The following is a 19131-nucleotide window of genomic DNA, read 5'->3' on the forward strand; positions in this document are numbered from 1 at the left end:
GGTGGCGCATTGTCGGCATCCAAACTGCCGCAGCAACACAAACAAATGACATTTTACACACAAAGGAGTTTTTATTTCAGCAAAACCAATGTCTTATCTAAGAGTGTCACATGGAATTTACATGAACGTTAATTGCATATTTAACGCTCATGACGTCACCAGCGGACTGGAACCATCTGCTGCACCTTCATTCATTCATTCATTCATCTGCAACTTGTTAGGCTTCAGTTTTAATGTTGGTTTTTCCAGCCCTCCCTTTGAGGTCTGAGGAGCGCATTGGTGAAAGACGCTCCTCCTCGCATTTCATTACTGGCCAACGCAAACACCGTTCGCGCGCAGAGGAAGGCCGTCCATTGGCGAGCCGCGCCGCGCCGTCCTCAAGTCAGGAGATCGAGTCGCAGCTGGAACCGCGAGGCTGATTCACGGAGGGAAGAGAAACGGGGACCGAGCCGTCGCCGAGGACTCCGGAAAGCCCGACACGTCCCGCTCAGGTACGGCCACTCGCTTCGTTCCGAGGCGGTTCTCTCGGGAGGACTTCGACGCTTTGGGCTCCGTAATGTTAGCGCGAGATCTCGTCTTCGCCTAAACACGTTGGTTATTTGCAGCCACGTGACATTTCCCGACGATTTTGTTTTTCCAAAGTGGCAGCGAGACCTCGGAGTGGTGAGCGGAGTCCATCCCCGACCCGCCGCAACTTCCTACAGCCAGCCGGTGGGGGTCGAGGGCGGCGGAGGGGCTAGCCCACTTTTCTGAGCTTGACCTTGAGAGAAAGGGCGCACCTGGTGGATTTTCTGAGCGCGAGTTTGAAAGGAAAGTGTCTGGTCATGTCACTGTTAGTCATGTCGTTTGTGTCGGAGGAGCGAGCGAACCGAACAGAACCGGACCCGACGGTGACGAAACAGCCGCTCCTTAAGTGATGACTCAAGTAGAGATGCAGCAAACAGGTTGCAGCAGACTCGTCTCTGATTGGCTGCCTCGCCTTCCGTTCTGATTGGGTTGTGCGTCGAATTTTATGAATGAGTAACGTTTCCACTTCGACCATGTGGTGATTTTTATGATCGTAAAGCTGTTTCCTGTAATGTTTTAGGAGAACTGACGTCTTAGCGCAGAGGTTCAGCTAGAACCACCTCCAACTCAGTAGCCTAGACTGCCGAGCAGTTAGAGACACGGTTACTGTTAGACTACTGGACATCAATATTCTGGACAGTGTGTTGTCAATTTCTGGACTATTCCCTAAATTTGAATTCACAACTTCCTTCATAACTGAAGCTAAGAGGCTGTGGCGTGTCAGAATTAATGTACGGCTGATAAACGCCGTGGCCCGAGAAGAAGGTCAAGCTGATATTGCAAATGAAATAGGGCCTCGTCTGGAACACTTCATTTTAATCAAGTGCCGAGCGATCTCTGCATTTCATTAGTCCTCGGCCTATTTTTAGCGTCGTTTACGCAGGATAGAATGAGCCAGACAGCTTCAGCCTCTACAGCCAGAGCGGGGCTAAAAGTGTGTGGGTGGGTGTGTGGCGGGTGATGGGGCTATTGATACCAAAATAGCTGCAGGAGGCTTAACAGAGCCTGTTATGCTGGTGACTGTGCGGGCTTGCCTGTCAACCAGAGATGTGGGTCGGTCCAAGACCCCCTATGTGACACCGAGGTGGGCTGTCAAGAGTCAATATTTGACTTAAGCCCATCTCTTAATCCTCTGGCAGAGCATTAGTGCCCTGGACCACAGGTTCACATCTGCTCACCATGGTTCCAGGAGGTAACTGTTCCGTTTCCACTCGTCTCCTGTCAGGAGGGCTTACAGTGACTCTGTCTGCTTTCAGCTCGCTCCACTTCCTCAGCCAGAGGCGCTAAAAGACTCTCCTGCTCAGCTCTTTCACCTCCCATAAGGTTACAGATACGTGACTGTTCATTCCAGTGAAGCGTCTGAGAGCCGAATTGAATGAATAATGCAGTGTATTTACAGTACAGCTTGAAGAGGAAGGAAGAGACGTGGCTTAAAATCGCTGGCTTGCGAAATTGCAGCTCTGTGAAGACCATGGTCATACAAATTAGAATACTTCATAAATAATAAATACCTACACCGATATGTCTGTGTTGTGTCAAACATTAAGTTACTTTGCACTGAGGCATGTGTCACTCCATCTAGAAGCCTGACGTGTCCTCCTGAGATAAGTGTTTGCAGCTGTTGCCAAAACTGCTGAAGTTTAGCTAGCGTAGAAATCCTTGAAATTTGACCAAAATAAGAAATGTGAATGAAGGAGGTTGTACCTATTTATTTGTTTGTTCCCTCAGCCATGAAAGGAGAGCATTTATTTGCCAGCGGTGCTCCATTCTTCCAGCGGGTCTACCTCCTTGGAGGAGAGGAGCTAGTGGTCCTGCAGTCCACCGTAGGAGAAACCTCACTGGGAGACAGTTTCCATCAGATCACTGATTTCAATGACCTCCCTACCTCCCTCTTTGCCTGCAATGTGGACCAGTCTGTGTTTGAGGAGCAGGAGGGCAAGGTAAGGTCGACTCGTTTACTCTTGCGCTCCTGCAGGAAACCGCTGATGCAGCTAAGTATACAGCACGTCTGATTAGGGCAGTTTTGCTTTGACTTGGACAGCATTTACATTGACAAAGACTACATTTGACACCACGTTAGCTGTAGAATCCTACAGTGACCTTCTGGGTCGTGGGGGAAGCTGGATTCGTATAAGTCAATGATGAAGTCATCAAGGAAGATCACTGTGTGGTTGGAGGCACTATTTATCCACATATGTGTGCATAAGTATATAGCATTTACACAAATTGGCTGGCTTATCAGGTAATGCCACTGAGCCCTGACTTTAACTAAATTTGAAGGGTTTAGCTTAGAAAAGGAATATTTTTTTTCTAGAAATGATAATTATGGGTCTTTGCAGAGTGAACATATGATGGACACATTGCTGCAATTCCTTTTTGATTGACAGGGATGCTGGAACGCTCCAATGAGAAAGTAATTCCCAGCCCTGCGTTACATGAGTGTAGAATTAGGCCTTTCCATGCCAATTATCGATGTTGGCCACATCAGGTGTGAAATTTGCTTCCTGCGCGCTCATCCAAACCACTCGCAACTCTTTATGGAATCAGTCCGAAGTCTTCTTGTGGGGGGTGAACAAGATTGTAATTTTGACCAGCTTCTATCGCTGAGATATACGTCTGAATGTCATTTGCTCCATTCTTTTCCAGATCCCTTGTATTACAGTGTTTGCTAAATGCTGTGAATTAATTGCTCGTTACATTTTCTCAAAACTCAAATTTCTTTGGGTCACTTGCGCTGAATGTAACTATAATGTTAGTTGAACTTCACCTTTACTAGATTGTTTGTTAGTTTTGGTTTGCTCAGTGAAATGTGTAGGAAACTGAACTGTGATGGCCCTTTGATGAGTCTTTGCTCTGCTGACCAGCAGGGACACACACACCCACACACACACACACACACACACACACACACACATTACATAAGCACACAGTGCTTACCCTGATGTGTCCTTCCCTTTACGGAGGATGTGGATGAAAGGTGATCATTTGGTCTATCCAGTGAGTCACAGATGGAGGTTCATCAGCAGCTCAGCTGTGTCAGGGAGATGTGTGATCTCATCATTTCAGGAAAAGAGCTCTTCTTCCATGGTTATCATTTCTCTTTCTATCTGACTCACTCTTTTCTCAGACAGTTTGTTTATTTTGTTATAGATTTGCATGTTTATGAACATCACCCTCCATAGTTTGTGCAGTTTAACCTTGTTTTAAAATGATAAATGACCTGAAAACCTCATTGAACTCATTGAATTTATTCTTATTTATCACATAGCTAATTGAAGGGTGCCACTGAGGTGAAGTCAGTCCACTAACTTGGATCCATATGCAAAAGGTGACATGGTCAGTTTTGGTTAAATCTCCATTTTAAGGTAGATCACCAGAGATTACCTGTGAAGTTTTACCTGGAACTGTAGGTTGTGATGTACTTCACCTCGTTAAAGCTACAGTCTCTAAAGCTCCACTGTTGTACTGTTTTGAACTGATTGACGAGTTCCCTCATGTGTCCAGTGTTGTTTAATTATAAATTACCTTATGTCTATGTTCTGTACAGTAGGGCTATGACATCAGAAATAAAGGACATAAATGTCTCTTATTCAGATGTCTTTAAATTGTAAATACAACATTCAAAAATATATTATTTACACAGTGTTTAAACCAGAGATTTTCAGGCTCAATTCACGACTTGCAGGCTGGGTATCAGAATAGGGACACAGGCACAGAGAATCTTATACTGAACAGTCAAACAGTTTAGTTGGTTTTCTATGTGAACCAAACTACACATCCTCTTCAGAGAAGACTCTTAAATATGTATTTTTTCCTAATTTTAGTGCAGTATTAGTATTTTTGTGCTGTGTTGAACATAATATGAAACATATATGCTGCCATACCTGTTGCCCATGCCACATGTTTTATTTAATCCCCAAATACACTCACCAGCCACTTGTTCAATTGCTTGTTAACATAAATAGCTAATCAGCCAATCACAGGGCAGCAACTCAATGAATTTAGGCATGTAGAGGTGGTCAAGACAACTTGCTGAAGTGCAAACTGAGCATCAGAATGGGGAAGAAAGGAGATTTAAGTGACTTTGAGCGTGGCATGGTTGTTGGTTCCAGATGGGCTGGTCTGAGTTTTTCAGAAACTGCTGCTCTACTGGGATTTTCACGCACAACCATCTCTAGGGTTTACAGAGAATGGCCTGAAAAAGAGAAAATATCCAGTGAGCGGCAGCTGTGTGGATGAAAATGCCTTGTTGATGTGAGAGGTCAGAGGAGAATGGGCCGACTGGTTCGAGATCATGGAAAGGCACCAGTAACTCAAATAACCACTTGTTACAACCAAGGAATGCAGAATACCATCTCTGAATGCACAACACGTTGAACCTTGAAGAAGATGGACTACAGCAGCAGAAGACCACACTGGGTGCCACTCCTGTCAGCTAAGAACAGGAAACTGAGCCTACAATTCACACAGGCTCAGCGAAATTGGATAATAGAAGATTGGAAAAATGTTGCCTGGTCTGACGAATCTCGATTTCAGCTGCGACATTCAGATGGTAGGGTCAGAATTTGGCATAAACAACATGAAAGCATGGATCAATCATGTGTTGTATCAACGGTTCAGGCTGGTGGTGGTGGTGTGATGGTGTGGGGGATATTTTCTTGGCACACTTTGGGCCCCTTAGTACCAATTGAGCATCGTTTAAATGCCACAGCCTAACTGAGTATTGTTGCTGACCATGTCCATCCCTTTATGACCACAGTGTACCCATCTTCTGATGGCTGCTTCCAGCAGGATAATGCACCATGTCACAAAGCTCATATCACCTCAAACTGGTTTCTTGAACATGACAGTGAGTTCACTGTACTCCAATGGCCTCCACAGTCACTAGATCTCAATCCAATAGAGCACATTTGGGATGTGGTGGAACGGGAGATTCGCATCATAGATGTGCAGCTGACAAATCTGCAGCAGCTGTGTGATGCTGTCATGTCAGTATGGACCAAAATCTCTGAGGAATGTTTCCAACACCTTGTTGAAAGCATGCCATGAAGAATTACGGCAGTTCTGAAGATAAAAGGGGTTAAAACCTTTTACTAGCAAGGTGTACCTAATAAAGTGGCCGGTGAGTGTATGTTCATATCAGCAAATAAACAGCAACTGCATTAACATGTGCACATGTGTTCTCTGTAGAAGATGTGCACTTACTGTCACTTACAAAATGACCAGAAAGGTCATTTGATCAAGGATGACCACACTTTGTGTCTTTAAGTATGATCCATAAAATCCGCAATGATATCCCGTTGTCTTTTTAAGCTGAAGAGAATGACCATCTTAAAGCTGAAGGACAATGAATGCAGTGAATGAGAAAGTCTCTAACTGGCATGAGTGGCACTCACAGCTGACTTTGCTTTCTTATAAATATTACAGGATTTATTAGCTGACTATGCTACCAGTTTGGAGCACTGTATTGTTTGGTTACTTTACAGGAGAACGCTGCCCGTTAGCTTTAGTCCACCTGTAAAGTAAACACACCTCTTTGTTCAGACTTACTGAGTTTCTAAAATCAGCTTTCAGGACGTACAATTCAAAATTCTAATTAAAGCCAGTGTAATCTGTTGTTTTGTTGGTACATGGTCAGTAGTGGCTTGTTGTTCTCTCCTTTTGATAATCATGATAATGTTATTAATTGGCCTGGAACACGCTGGAAGTTGCTGTAGAGTTCTGTGTAAATATTGCAGTGTTTTTACTTTCTGTTTTTTTTCATGCTACTTACTAACTGCTCAGTGGTGAGTGATGGGTTTTCATTAAGTTTTGCAAATTGTGACCCAAAGCCATATTTAAGAAATACTCCTTGATGATAGATAAATTAATAAAGATTTGCTCCTCCCACTCTTGATTGCAGAGCCCATAGCAGGGAAGGTTTCAGTTTTAGTGAATCCATATTCATTTATTTAAAACTTGTGCCACTGTGCAAGACACGTAGCTTTAAAGTTGCCTAGCGCAACTAGAGTAATAACTGCTCATTGGCCTCTTCCGTAAATTAACTAAAAAAACACAAGAAACTACCCCATTCAACAGGAAGTGTCCATTAAAGTAAGCCTTCGTCGAGTTTAAGATGTTATTCTGGGCTTATGATACATAGACCCACTGTGATTGCTTAAGCCACTTCTTTATGTCCAGATAGGCTGGCAACAGTGAAAAACTACTGACTTGATTAATCGAATTCTGTGAAGCCTCTACGTTTTACGAGTCATTACGGCCAAAATACCCTATCTGTCTTTAGGTGAACATACAACACGTGTGTTCGGGATTTATCCCATATTTACATTTGACCTCAGGTTGCCTCAGACCACTGTATCTCCCAAATCCCCTCAGTGGCAAATAATCAGAAGAGCCATGACCATCCGTGTCCATAAAGCAATAAAACACTCAAGATCTATGATTGTGTTTGCCAAACATCCAGAGAACAACCAAATGCTCGAGTTTAGCCAGGCCTAATGAGAAGTGACAGCCAGACAGAATGGACTGCAGCTATTCTGACTTCTCCACATCCTCTCTTGAATGAGCACCGTGAGCTGCTGAGTGCCCCCCACTCTGCTGATTGATCAAGGAGGTCAGGTTTGTCCAAAGAAGCACAAGCTTTGCGCCGTCTCACTTCATCCCTGATTTGCAGCGCTGTCAAAACATTTGATTTTGCTTGGCACCTCTGGAGGAGGTGATGCTTGTGCATTTGAGCCTCCAAATCAATTTAATAGGCCCTGATGATATTTTCCCCCTGAAAAGCCTAGTCAATGCTTCTAAATATATGGCATTACAGACACCCTAAAAATAGCCTGGCTGTCTGGCAAAGTTTGGAAAATCAGTTTTAAGTCCTCAGTGGGGAATGATGGAATGGGAATGACATTGCCTGTGTGCTGCTTACTGTAGTAATGCTGTCACCAGCTGTCCCCACCTCTGGTCTGCAACTCTGGTAATGTGTCATATGTCTCCCATGTCATCATGTTCAATTCAGTGTAGTCCATGATTTCTCCATTAGAATGGCTCCTTCTGCTTCCTTCTCGAGCCAGCTATGACATTTTCCCTGGTGTTCTCTGGAAGAGCCTCCTGTCTTACAGGGCAGAGGAAATTAGAGATGATGCCGATCTGAGATCTGATACCCAGTATCGGTGTCAGGCCAATACCAACCGAGAATGCTGGATCATCAGAACATCAGAGGAAAACAGATTTCATCCAGTCAGAGATTAGCTCAGAGATTAGCTGGTGGTAACTATGAGAATCAGTCAATAACTCACACAGCTTTAACAGGTATAAGTAACAAACCACAGCTACCAAAGACAGAGAGAAGCATTCCGTATTTTAGCGTGAGACTGATCTGTTCCTCACGTCAGAGAAAGTGTCCAACTTACAGCAACACAGCTCAGTGACTTAATTAATCTGCCTGATGAAGAACAAGCACTATTATTACATCAGTACTAAGTACTGCAGAATGGAATTTAGAGGCATATTGACAACTTAAAGTTCCGCTCGGAATGTAACGGGAATGCTACTAACCTGTATCCTAGTGCCAAAATACTGTCATACTTCAACTTATATTTATACTTTTAAAAATAATCAGTATGAACTTCTGGTTGTATCAACAGAGTCTGACAACAAACAAAGTATGTGACCAGTCAAATGTATATAATAGACTTATAACATATTTAACAAAACTATATAACAAAAAATGTATATATATATATATATATATATATATATATATATGTGTGTGTGTGTGTGTGTGTGTGTGTGTGTGTGTGTGAGTCAGGGTGAGTCAAAAGACACAGGACTCCGTTTTATTTTATTTTATTTTTTATTTTATTTTATTATCGACTTTTATCTCTGGGGTCACCTCAAACTAAGTGCGTATGCTAAGAAAATATTGCAACAAACACCACCTTAAACACCACATCATGGAGGCTTGTGACAGCATAAAAAATAAAATGTGTGTGTGTGCGCGTGTGTGAATGAGTGTATATGTATAAAAATGTAACAAAACTGTCTGTTCAGTTTGTTACCTTACATTTCCAGCAGAAAACAAGCAACAGAGGCCATCAGCGTAAAGTCCTTTTTTCACACCCCGTCATACGTCTTTATGTGTTAACATTACATGCACAGACTCAAAAAGAAGCTGATTGGTTGTGAAGCAGTGAAGCAGTTTGCACTTAGTGACATTATGAACATACACGAGTATAGAACTGTTATTCAGGTCTATAATTTGAGTTCAGATTTTAAAGTTTAAACCAGCTGTGTTAGAATAGTGTATGCTGTTATGTGTTCAGGAAATTAATACAATAATTTATATTTAAAAATATTTACGCATTTACAAACTATGATACTAACACATTCATTTTGGACTTTGATGTCCTTTGGCTCTCTTTGCATAATGAAACATATTTCTCTGCATGCTGCTCTGTTTTTGTGCAACTCCAGTGCATCACCTAAAAAGTTGATTCTACAGCCCTAAATTGTTTTTCAGTTTCATGATGTTTTACACATTTTATATATTATACAGATACTTAAATACCCAGAGTAGCTGGATTGTGCATTCCTAGCTTGAACTAGGTGCCGTGGTGTTGTTTTGGCATTTGACCAGAAAAGTACAGGGATAGTGAAGGATGATATTTCTTCTTTAACTAACCGCTTTAGCTGATTGTAAATTGTACTTTCTTATACCCCTAATGCTCACACTCTCACACTGAGCTCGTAGACCAGAGAACCTGCTTTCCTCCATCCTTGTGAGGCGCCGTCACAGATCCACCCTCTGCACCATCCCTCTCATACTATTACATTCTCTGCTGAACCAGAGAAGCTGTTAAAAATGCATCACCCATGGAAAGTTGCTATTAATGGCACTTGAGGTTGGCTATTAATGGAATGTGAGGGAGGGAGGTTGGTGTGTTTTTAAGAAGGACAGGGTGGAGAATTACACCTCAACGGACGTTCCTGAGAACAGAGGAATCTAAAGTTTAGAACAGTTTTGGTTTCAGTGGAGGGTTATGTAATCAATGCTTTATATGGGCATATCAGTTTTTTTTTGGGCGGGGGGGGAGGGGTGGGTTCAAGTATTGACCTTTTGTTGTGCATGGCTGCTCTGGGCCAACATACTATACTGTAGCTGTGAGTGTGTGTGTGTGTGTGTGTGTGTGTGTGCATGCACATGGGTGTGCGAGGGTGTGTGACTGTGAGGATGTGAGAAGGTGTGAGGGTGGGTGTGAATGTGTGTGTGTGTGTGTGTGTGTGTGTGTGTGTGTGAGTGAGGGTGGCTGTGAGGGTGTACAAGGGTGTGTGAGTGTTAGGGTGTGAGTGTGCGTGAGTGTGTGTGTTTGTGGGTGTTAGTGTGGGTGTGAATGTGGGTGTGTGTGTGTGTGTGTGTGAGGGTGTGTGTGTATGTGAGTGTGTGTGAGAGTGTGTGTGTGGGTCAGTGAGTGTGTGGGTGAGTGTGTGTGTGTGCAAGGGTGTGCGAGGGTGTGTGTGAGTGAGGGTGGGTGTGAGGGTGTGCAAGGGTTTGTAAGTGTGAGGGTGTGAGTGTTTGTGAGAGGGTGTGAGAGGGTGTGTGTGTGTGTGTGTGTGTGTGTGTGAGTGAGTGTGTGTGGGTGATTGTGTCTGTGAGTGTGTGTGTGTTTGTGTGAGGGTGTGTGTGTATGTGTGTGTGGGTGTGTGTGTGAGCGTGTCTGTGAGTGTGTGTGTGTGTGTGTGTGAGTGTGTGTGTGTGTGTGGGTGAGTGAGTGTATGTGGGTGAGTGAGTGTGTGTGTGTGTGTATGTGTGTGTGTGTAATTGTGTCTGTGTGTGTGGGGGGGTGTGGGTGAATGTGTGTGTGTGAGGGTGTGTGTGTGAGTGAGGGTGGGTGTGAGGGTGTGTGAGTATGTGTGTGCGTGAGGGTGGGTGTGTGTGTGTGTGATTGTGTCTGTGTGTGTGTGTTGGTCAGTGTGTGTATGTGGGTAAGTGTGTGTCAGTGTGTCTGTGTGTGTGTGAGGGTATGTGTGTGAGTAAGGCTGGGTGTGTGCATGTGTGTGTGTGTGTGTGATTGTGGGTGTGTGGGTGAATGTGTGTGTGTGTGTGAGGGTGTGTGTGTGAGTAAGGGTGGGTGTGTGAGTGAGGGTGGGTGTGAGGGTGTGCGAGGGTGTGTGTGTGTGAGTGTGTGTGTGCGTGAGGGTGGGTGTGAGTGTCTGTGTGTGAGGGCGTGTGAGGGTGTGTGTATGTGTGTGTGAGCGTGTCTGTGAGTGTGTGTGTGTGTGCGTGTGAGTGTGTCTGTGTGTGTGGGTGAGTGAGTGTATGTGGGTGAGTGTTTGTGTGTGTGAGGGTGTTTGAGTAAGGTGGGTGTGTGAGTGAGGGTGGGTGTGAGGGTGTGCGAGGGTGTGTGAGTGTGTGTGAGGGTGGGTGTGAGTGTGTGTATGTGATTGTGTGGGTGTGTGTGTGTGTGTGTATGTGTGTGTGAGCATGTCTGTGCATGTGTGTGTGGGTGTTTGAGTGTGTGTGTGAGGGTTTGTGTGTATGTATGTGTGGGTCTGTGTGTCTGTATGTGTGTGTGTGGGTGAGTGAGTGAGTGTGTGTGTGTGTGGGTGAGTGTGTGGGTTTGTGAGTGTGTATGTGGGTGTGTGTGTGGGTGAGTGAGTGTGTTGGTGAGTGTCTAAGTGAGTGTGTGTGCGTGTGTGTTTGAATTCTTAACCGGTCACTAGGTTGGCTGAAGTTCAGAGAGAGGCTGAAAGTGCATTTCCGTAACGCGACGCTCTGTTAGGGGATAAATCAGATGATTACCTTACTGAGCGACGTTTATGTGGTGCGAGGAGGGAAAAATGTTAGTCGTGTTCCTCCAGAGACATTAGCTTTCCACTGTGACTCCTTTATTAACTTGTTCGGCATTGAAATGTAAAGCTGTCAGTGGTATTTTGCCGACTTTATCATCATTAAATGCACGAGCAGAGGGTCAGCACAAGTTTCTGCATTCCTTCTGGAACAGGATCTTTGTTCACTATGCTAAAAAAATAACATTAAATTACAGTGGTCATTCTACAGAATGGGTTTTGCTTCAATGACTATACATGAACTATGTTTTATTAATCATTTTATTAGAACAAATAATTAAACATTCCATTATGCCACCATCAAAACCATCATAACACTACTGAAACTCTTCCAAATGTTTCGGAAGTGACTGTTTTAGCTGGTTTTGAGTAGAACCCAAAACGCAGCCAGTGCTTGACCAGCAAATACAGCTTTGAACAGCTGCACATATAAAATAATAATAAACACAAAGTTTACTTAACTGCAGAAAATGTGTTTCGGTACTGACAAATCATAAGGTTCCACACCTGTTTTTCAGACTTGAGGACGCATTTACTTCAAAATCTAAATCTAACTGCTCACCATGTGACCATGAGGGACAGGGATGCAGCCTCACTTCCTGTTCTAAAGTGCAGGGGTGTGGCTAAAACAAGGCCCCGCCTACAGAGTAAAACAGTGATATGTATATTTGACAGTGATATGAAAACATGGGAAATCATTTTTTGAATTAAGTTATTTTAATGTTTTCACCATTGATGTAATGATGTTTTAATACACAACATTGGAAAAGACGTGCAGACCTGTAAGCATTATTTTCACCATTTTGAGATTTAGGCAACAGGGTTTGGAACTTTCACCTCCCAGCAGCAAGTACCCTGTTAACGATGATTTAGCTCATCACTGTCCTCGTCAGTGGAGAAGGTTTTTAGTCTGAACTGACTGTAGAACAGTCCGTATGCTAGAGGAGTGTATTTGAACCTCATTTGAACGTCTTGCCCTTTTTGAGAGGCAGTTTTAGCTTCAGCTCATTTGTCATGTGTAATTTGCAATGCATTGAAGCTTTTTAGGTTGTTAGCTTAGCTTGTTCTCGTGTGGTTGAGCTGAAGTTGTCTTGTATTTCGGAGCTGTAAGTGTTTATTTTTCTCTGTTCTGCTCCCACTGTGATGTAAATGACACGAGGGTGTAATGTCTCCGTTGCCCTGTACCTGTTTCCAGTGGTGCAGAATGCTTTTGCCAGGGGGCTGAATGCCTCCCACTCCCTGCACATGCTTATGTCATCCCTGTACTCTCCCTGTGCCTCTTCAGCCGTGTTACATAAGGCCTGTGCCCTTTGTGGCCTGGTTTCTGCAGCAGCAGCATGTAGCCTGCACACATGTGCTCCCAGCTTGCTGTGACGTCTGGCTTAGCAGACAGATAAGCATGACGTGCCTGATCCTTGCAGTGAAACACCAACTATGAAGGATGTAAACACAGAGTATATGTGAAGCTGCTGCTTTTACAGTGCGCCAACAGCTGTTTACCAGTATATGAAACGTGTGCTCAATTAGAGGAACGGTACCTCAGCTAGATTGAAGAAAGGAAACCGCTCCAGTATCGTCTCTCAGTGACACTGCATGTTCCTGTTTTAAAGAGGAAGCTGTCTGAGAAGCTCTGTTTGAGCTTCTGTGTCTTTAAGCCCTGCTTCCTGATGAGCCCACTGTGTTCTGATTGGCCAGCTCACCCACTCTGTTCTGATTGGGCCACCAGAGCAGTTGAAAGTAGCAGCAGCATCCAGCTACAAGTTTCACCCCTACAGGAATTTGAACCGCTGACTTTGTTGTTCTGTGTTTGGCAGAAAAACCAAGAACGAGTTCCTCTTTCAGCGTAGAACACGGCGTAGAACACAGTGTAGAACATAGTGTAGAACAGTGTAGAACACGGCATAGAACACGGCATAGAAAATGATGTAGAACACAGCGTAGAACATACAACAGAACACAGTGTAGAACACGGCATAGAACATGGCGCAGAACACCACGTAGAACACCACATCTTCTAGACGGCGACAAAGCTGAACACACTCCTCTCAGCCTCTGCTGCTCTGATATGTGGCTATTTGATCTATTATGACTTTGATTAATCAATTAGTTGGGAAACAGTGCAGAGATTAGCCTGGCAAAATGGCATTCACCAAATTAAAATACAAGCGTTGCTCCTTTACTGAAAAAACTTCAAACACATTTATCTTCTTGTTGGTTTTCTCAAAAGAGCTTTTATCAGGATCAGAGCGTCCGGCTGCAGCTGAAAACTCTGCTTTTAAAAGGTATAGAAACAACAAAGGAACAACACGTCCAAGATGATGAATCAAAATTAAAAAGCTCCTTTGAGCTCCACAAGCACATTTAATGCAAATGATATCGCAGGTCACACTAACTGTCCGCAAATAGGGTTTATTTAAAAAAACGAAATAAACTAACTGTTTTGGGCTGAAATCTGCGTAATTTTTGTTGATTTTTTTCAAGTATTCCTTAAAAGTGGCTGATTACAAACGATTTTCTCTACATCAGTAGAATAGATGGGTATTCAGGTGACTTAAAGAGCCAATAAAGGAATTTTACTGCTGTCATTGTCTTGACAATCACAAAACAATGAGTGTTGAAAAAGCAGCCAAGGCCCTGATTTACACTAATCAAGGAGCAGAGAGGGTCTATTAGTCTGCAGCTGCTTCCTGGATTAACTGCACAATTGATATTTAAAGTCCGTGATTAAAACAGAAAACAGTGGTGCTATCATGCCTGTTACCCTAAAGACTGAGAGCTGGAGAACTGCAGTTCATGGGACCCGTGAACACGGTGTGTTTGGTTAAGGTTTTAGTGTCTAGATGAGACATTGATATGTTTCAGTGTGTGTGTGTGTGTGTGTATGTGTGTGTGTGTGTGTGTGTGTGTGTGTGTGTGAGAGCTGGGGGGATGGAGTGGGGAGGTTGTTGAGGATGTGCAGTTAGGAATGTAAAGCTCTGACCAACGTTCCTGACTTATTTGTGAGGCTGAGCCTGTTCCTGTGAGGCTGCCGCTCTGATTGGACAATTCTGTGTATATTTTTTTTTAACAGTGAGTTGAAATATTGATACGAGCTTACTGAGGGAGCACTTGTGAGTCAGAGTGTGGAGAAGAGCAGTTCCACTGCACTGAGAGGCTGGACACACACGCACACATTCGCATACACGCGCGCATATTCGCACACACACTCGCACACATTCGCACACACGCGCTCACACGCACATTACTCACAGCCAGTTCTCTTTAACAATACTGCAGAGATCGGTGCCATTGTTGCCTCCCGCCTCTGTAACGGCCAAGTAAAGCGGCAGAACGTTTGCTGTGATTAATGATCCTCCCCGCTGTACAAGCAGAACAATAACCAATCTATAGAAATAAATGTCACAGTGGTTTTTCTCCCCACACCTCTCAGCGGCTTTCAGTCAGCTTCAGACGAGGCATTTATTTATTTGAGTCAATTGCAAAATGGCCTTAACATACATTGCAGCTTTGGAAAATACAAAACTCTCTGGAATGACCCGTCTCAGCCGAATTTCATTAAGAATACACCAGGGTCATTCTACAGAAACGTCCACTTCTTTGTCTCTCCATAGGTTTCACTGGTGTTACTGATCATCATCGGTGTTACACATAATAAAGGAAACACCAAAGACATTTTTAAGGAACAATGCATTTTACAGAATACCTGCTACAGGACATCAAACCACATTCTGTCAATCATGGAACATCCACAAAAATATGGAATTCAATCCATTTCTATTGTTTCACAGTAACCACAGAATAAAGTCACACCAGTGACTTCAGCCAAAAGATTCATATGAAATCATGAGCTAAATGAGAAAATGTCTGAGAACTGAAAGACACAGTGGAGTCACCATGAGCTTTTCTTCATAGATCCTCAGAAAACAGGTAAAGGGGAGTTGAGTGACATCATCAGTGTGACTTATTTCAAAATAAGAGATTATTTGTTATGTGGTAACACCAATGACACGACTCCTGGGGAACCTCCATCATATATTTTATGATATTTATTTGGCGTTTGTTTTCTTTGTCATTTAAGTAATATATTTCATGGTCATGTAGAGATTATTGCAGTTAAAATGGCAGAAAAACTTTTTTGCTTCAAAATGTGGCCTCAGCCTTCACACATGACTGTGGGGATGAGCTCCTCTGTGATGCTGAGAATTCTACGTGATTGATTTATAAACCAATATTGCTAAATTGAGGCTCAAGAAGGTGTAACTGTTAAAATAACTAATAGTTTTATTTTAAAATCAAAATAAATTGTAACCCCAACATGTTTTTGAAGTGTAATATATCTGTAAACACTAGGGACACAAAAATGGACATTTCTGTAGAATGACTCCACCACACATCTGGTGAAGAAGGCACAACAGCACCTCTCCTCAGGAGGCTGAGGAGATTTCGTGTGAACCTCATGTACTCAGGACACTTTACGTCTGCACTGTTCAGAGCATCTGGCTGGGTGTATCTCCACCTGATACGGATCTGCAGCTATATCACTGGCGTTCAGCTTCTGTCTCTCCTGGCGTTTGGGTATGTTAAACAGCTCATATATTCATGTTCTGTGAAGGGGTAATGGATATAGTGTTTATGATTATGTGTATATGCTGTATATTTTTATCTTTGTATTCATGTGAGGATAGTTTGACTGTATGTACCACATTAGGGAATCAAGCATGCAAGATCTGATCTGATTTTGTCAGGTATTGCTGAGGAGGATATTACTGTAGACACACCTGGCTTGTGAAAACCTTCAGCTCAGTCTTCTGAGTTTTCTGCGTGCACTGAACTATTTTGTATTTTTGTATCATGACTAGCATGACAGCTTGAGGCTAACGTATTAGCTTGGAGTTAATGTATTAGCTTGGGGCTACACCATTAGAATGGGACACTTAGTTTCAGATCTTGTACCTTTGTAATGCTGAGAGCTCTAGACTGAAAACTATCACATCAAATCAAATTTTGTGAACCGTTCTACCACTAAAGTTGCCTAAAGTAGTCTAGCTAGCACAATGGCAATGTCACTAAAACACCTGTTAACCATATAAACAGCCTACCTGTTACCCTACAGTTAGTGTCAAAATACCCCCTGGTATTCAGGGGGTCCCTTATTGGCTTGCTACTCCATCGCTGGCTGGCTGCTGGCTGATTACTCACTCACCATAGCAATGCTAACACTAACTACCAAATACCTGCTTTAACAATCCTTCTTTTGGAAATACTTTTTTCTAGTTTGGAAATGAGGACATCCACATGTTATTTCAGATTTACAGATATGGGACGGCACAAGCAAAGTTTTTCAGTATCACGGACACAGTTACAGTCACTATGCTATATAGGATCAACTGAAAGAAAGCGGTATGCTACAGCACCACCCTGAGGCCAAGCAGTGTCTATGTAGAATATCAAAGACAGAAGATCACTGGCTGTGGGTGAAAAAGCTGAACAATGAACTTTCTCTGAATTTGTATTTGCACATATATTTTTCCCTGTTAGACAGCATTATGTCATTATAACTTCAGGGCCACCCTGAAGGGTTTGTCTATCCGCTGACTGCTCTGCTGTCATTCATAACTCTGTGGAGAGACTGATCAAATCAAATCAAATCAAATTTATTTGTATAGCGCTTTTTACAACGGATGTTGTCACAAAGCAGCTCACAGAATTCCAGAATGTAAAAACCCATCCTCCTCTGGTCAACCTACAAGTCCTGCTGACCAGGTGAGAAGACAACTGAAGAGACTCCACACAAACAAGGCTGCAGGCCCTGATGGGCTCGCCCCCAGGGTGCTTAAAGCCTGTGCCTCCCGGCTTTGTGGAGTACTGCAACAGGTCTTCAACATGAGCCTGAGTCTCCAGATGGTCCCTATGATGTGGAAGACGTCCTGCATTGTTCCTATTCCAAATACGCCGCCATCCAGTGATGCCAAGAACTACAGGCCAGTGGCACTGACGTCTTATGTCATGAAGACCATGGAGAGGCTCGTCTTGGATCAGCTCCGACCCATAATCCAGCCTTTCCTGGACCCCTCCACTTTGCCTATCAGCCCCGCCTGGGAGTTGAAGATGCCATTATCTACCTGCTCAACCGAGTATACGCTCACCTGGATAAGCCAGGCCCTGTGAGGGTCATGTTTTTTACTTCTCCAGCGCAATTAATACCATCTGGCCTGCTCTTCTGGGTGATAAGCTCACAGTGATGCAAGTAGATTTCCCCTTTGTGTCCTGGATTGTTGACTACCTGACTGGCAGACCACAGTATGTATGCCTGCAGCACTGTATGTCGGACAGAGTGGTTAGCAACATTGGAGTTCCACAAGGAACTGTCCTCTCTCCCTTACTCTTCACCCTCTACACTGTGGACTTCAGCTACTGTGCAGAGACTTGCCACCTTCAAAAGTTTTCTGATGACTCTGCAATAGTTGCATGTGTCAACAAGGGTAAAGAGGAAGAGTACATGGTGACGGTGAAGGACTTTGTTGCATGGTGCGAGCGCAACCACCTGCAGCTCAATGTGACAAAGACAAAGGAACTGGTGGTAGACGTGAGGAGAGACAAGACACCGGTGACCCCTGTGTCCATCAGGGCGGTCAGTGTGGACACTGGTATAGGATTACAAATATCTGGGTGTGTATATTGACAGTAAACTGGACTGGGCTAAGAACACTGAAGCCCTCTACAGGAAGGGCCAAAGTCATCGCTATTTTATGATGCAACTGAAGACCTTCAAAATCTGCCGGACTTTGCTCAGGATCTTCTATGAGTCTGTGGTGGTGAGTGCTATCCTCTATGCTGTTGCATACTGGGGAAGCAGACTGAGGGTGGCAGATGGCAATAGAATCAACAAATTGATCCGCAAGGCTGGTGATGTGGGAGTGGAGCTGGACTCGCTGACGGCCGTGTCGGACAGGAGGACGCTGTCTAAGCTGCAGGCCATTATGGACAATGGCTCCCATCCACTCTACGACACGGTGATGAGACACAGGAGCTCATTCAGTGCAAGATTCATTCTACTGAAATGACCACAGAGCGCCACAGGAAGTCAGTCTTACCTGTGGCCATCAAACTCTATAACTCCTCCCTCAGTGTGTGATTTACAAAGTGTGGTTCATCTGTGCCAAACTCAATACCAACCAGTACTGTTCATATGTGTAATAATAATAATAATTGTGTGCAATAACTGAGAGGTACAATAATTTGAACTGCCTTATAGTAGATGTTTAATATTTATTATCACAGTCACTGCCAATTCACTGTATTCATAAGAACTTAAATCTCGTGTACATATTGCAAATTTCTCTTTGTTTTAAATGATTAAAGTGTTTATTCTTTTACATAAATGGTTGCAACTGTAACAAATACAATTTCCCTCTGGGATCAATAAAGGATTCTGATTCTGATTCTGACCACTGTTATACTGCAGTAATAAATCTGACACAGCCCTGATAACATCTCAGACAATGCATGTGTTTTAGTTTTAGGTTAAAGTATTTACTAAAGGACCAAAGTAAAAAATATGTGACATGCAAGTCTTACGATATCAGTGGTCAGGGCTTGTATGTATGTAAAATCAACTAGTGTGAATGTGAAGAGAATATTCTAGATTCCCATAACAATCAAACAAGTGTATGACACACCACCCAAACCATGCTTGTTGATGTTCGTCCGGTTGGTTGCTGA

The 19131-nt window shown here is 43.4% G+C and overlaps 1 protein-coding gene across 1 annotated transcript in view; it reads left to right on the forward strand.

Moving 5' to 3' along the window:
* Positions 1-290: 290 nt before the first annotated feature.
* rcan2 (regulator of calcineurin 2) overlaps positions 291-19131 on the forward strand; it is a 139127-nt gene continuing 120286 nt past the window's right edge. Inside the window, exons 1-2 of the mRNA XM_017701011.2 lie at positions 291-491; positions 2296-2507. Coding sequence (XP_017556500.1) covers positions 2298-2507 — 210 coding nt within the window. The 5' untranslated portion in view covers positions 291-491; positions 2296-2297. The remainder of the gene's footprint in view (positions 492-2295; positions 2508-19131) is intronic.

Source organism: Pygocentrus nattereri, chromosome 4, assembly GCF_015220715.1.
Source record: "Pygocentrus nattereri isolate fPygNat1 chromosome 4, fPygNat1.pri, whole genome shotgun sequence".
In the NCBI taxonomy this organism is placed as follows: Eukaryota; Metazoa; Chordata; class Actinopteri; order Characiformes; family Serrasalmidae; genus Pygocentrus; species Pygocentrus nattereri.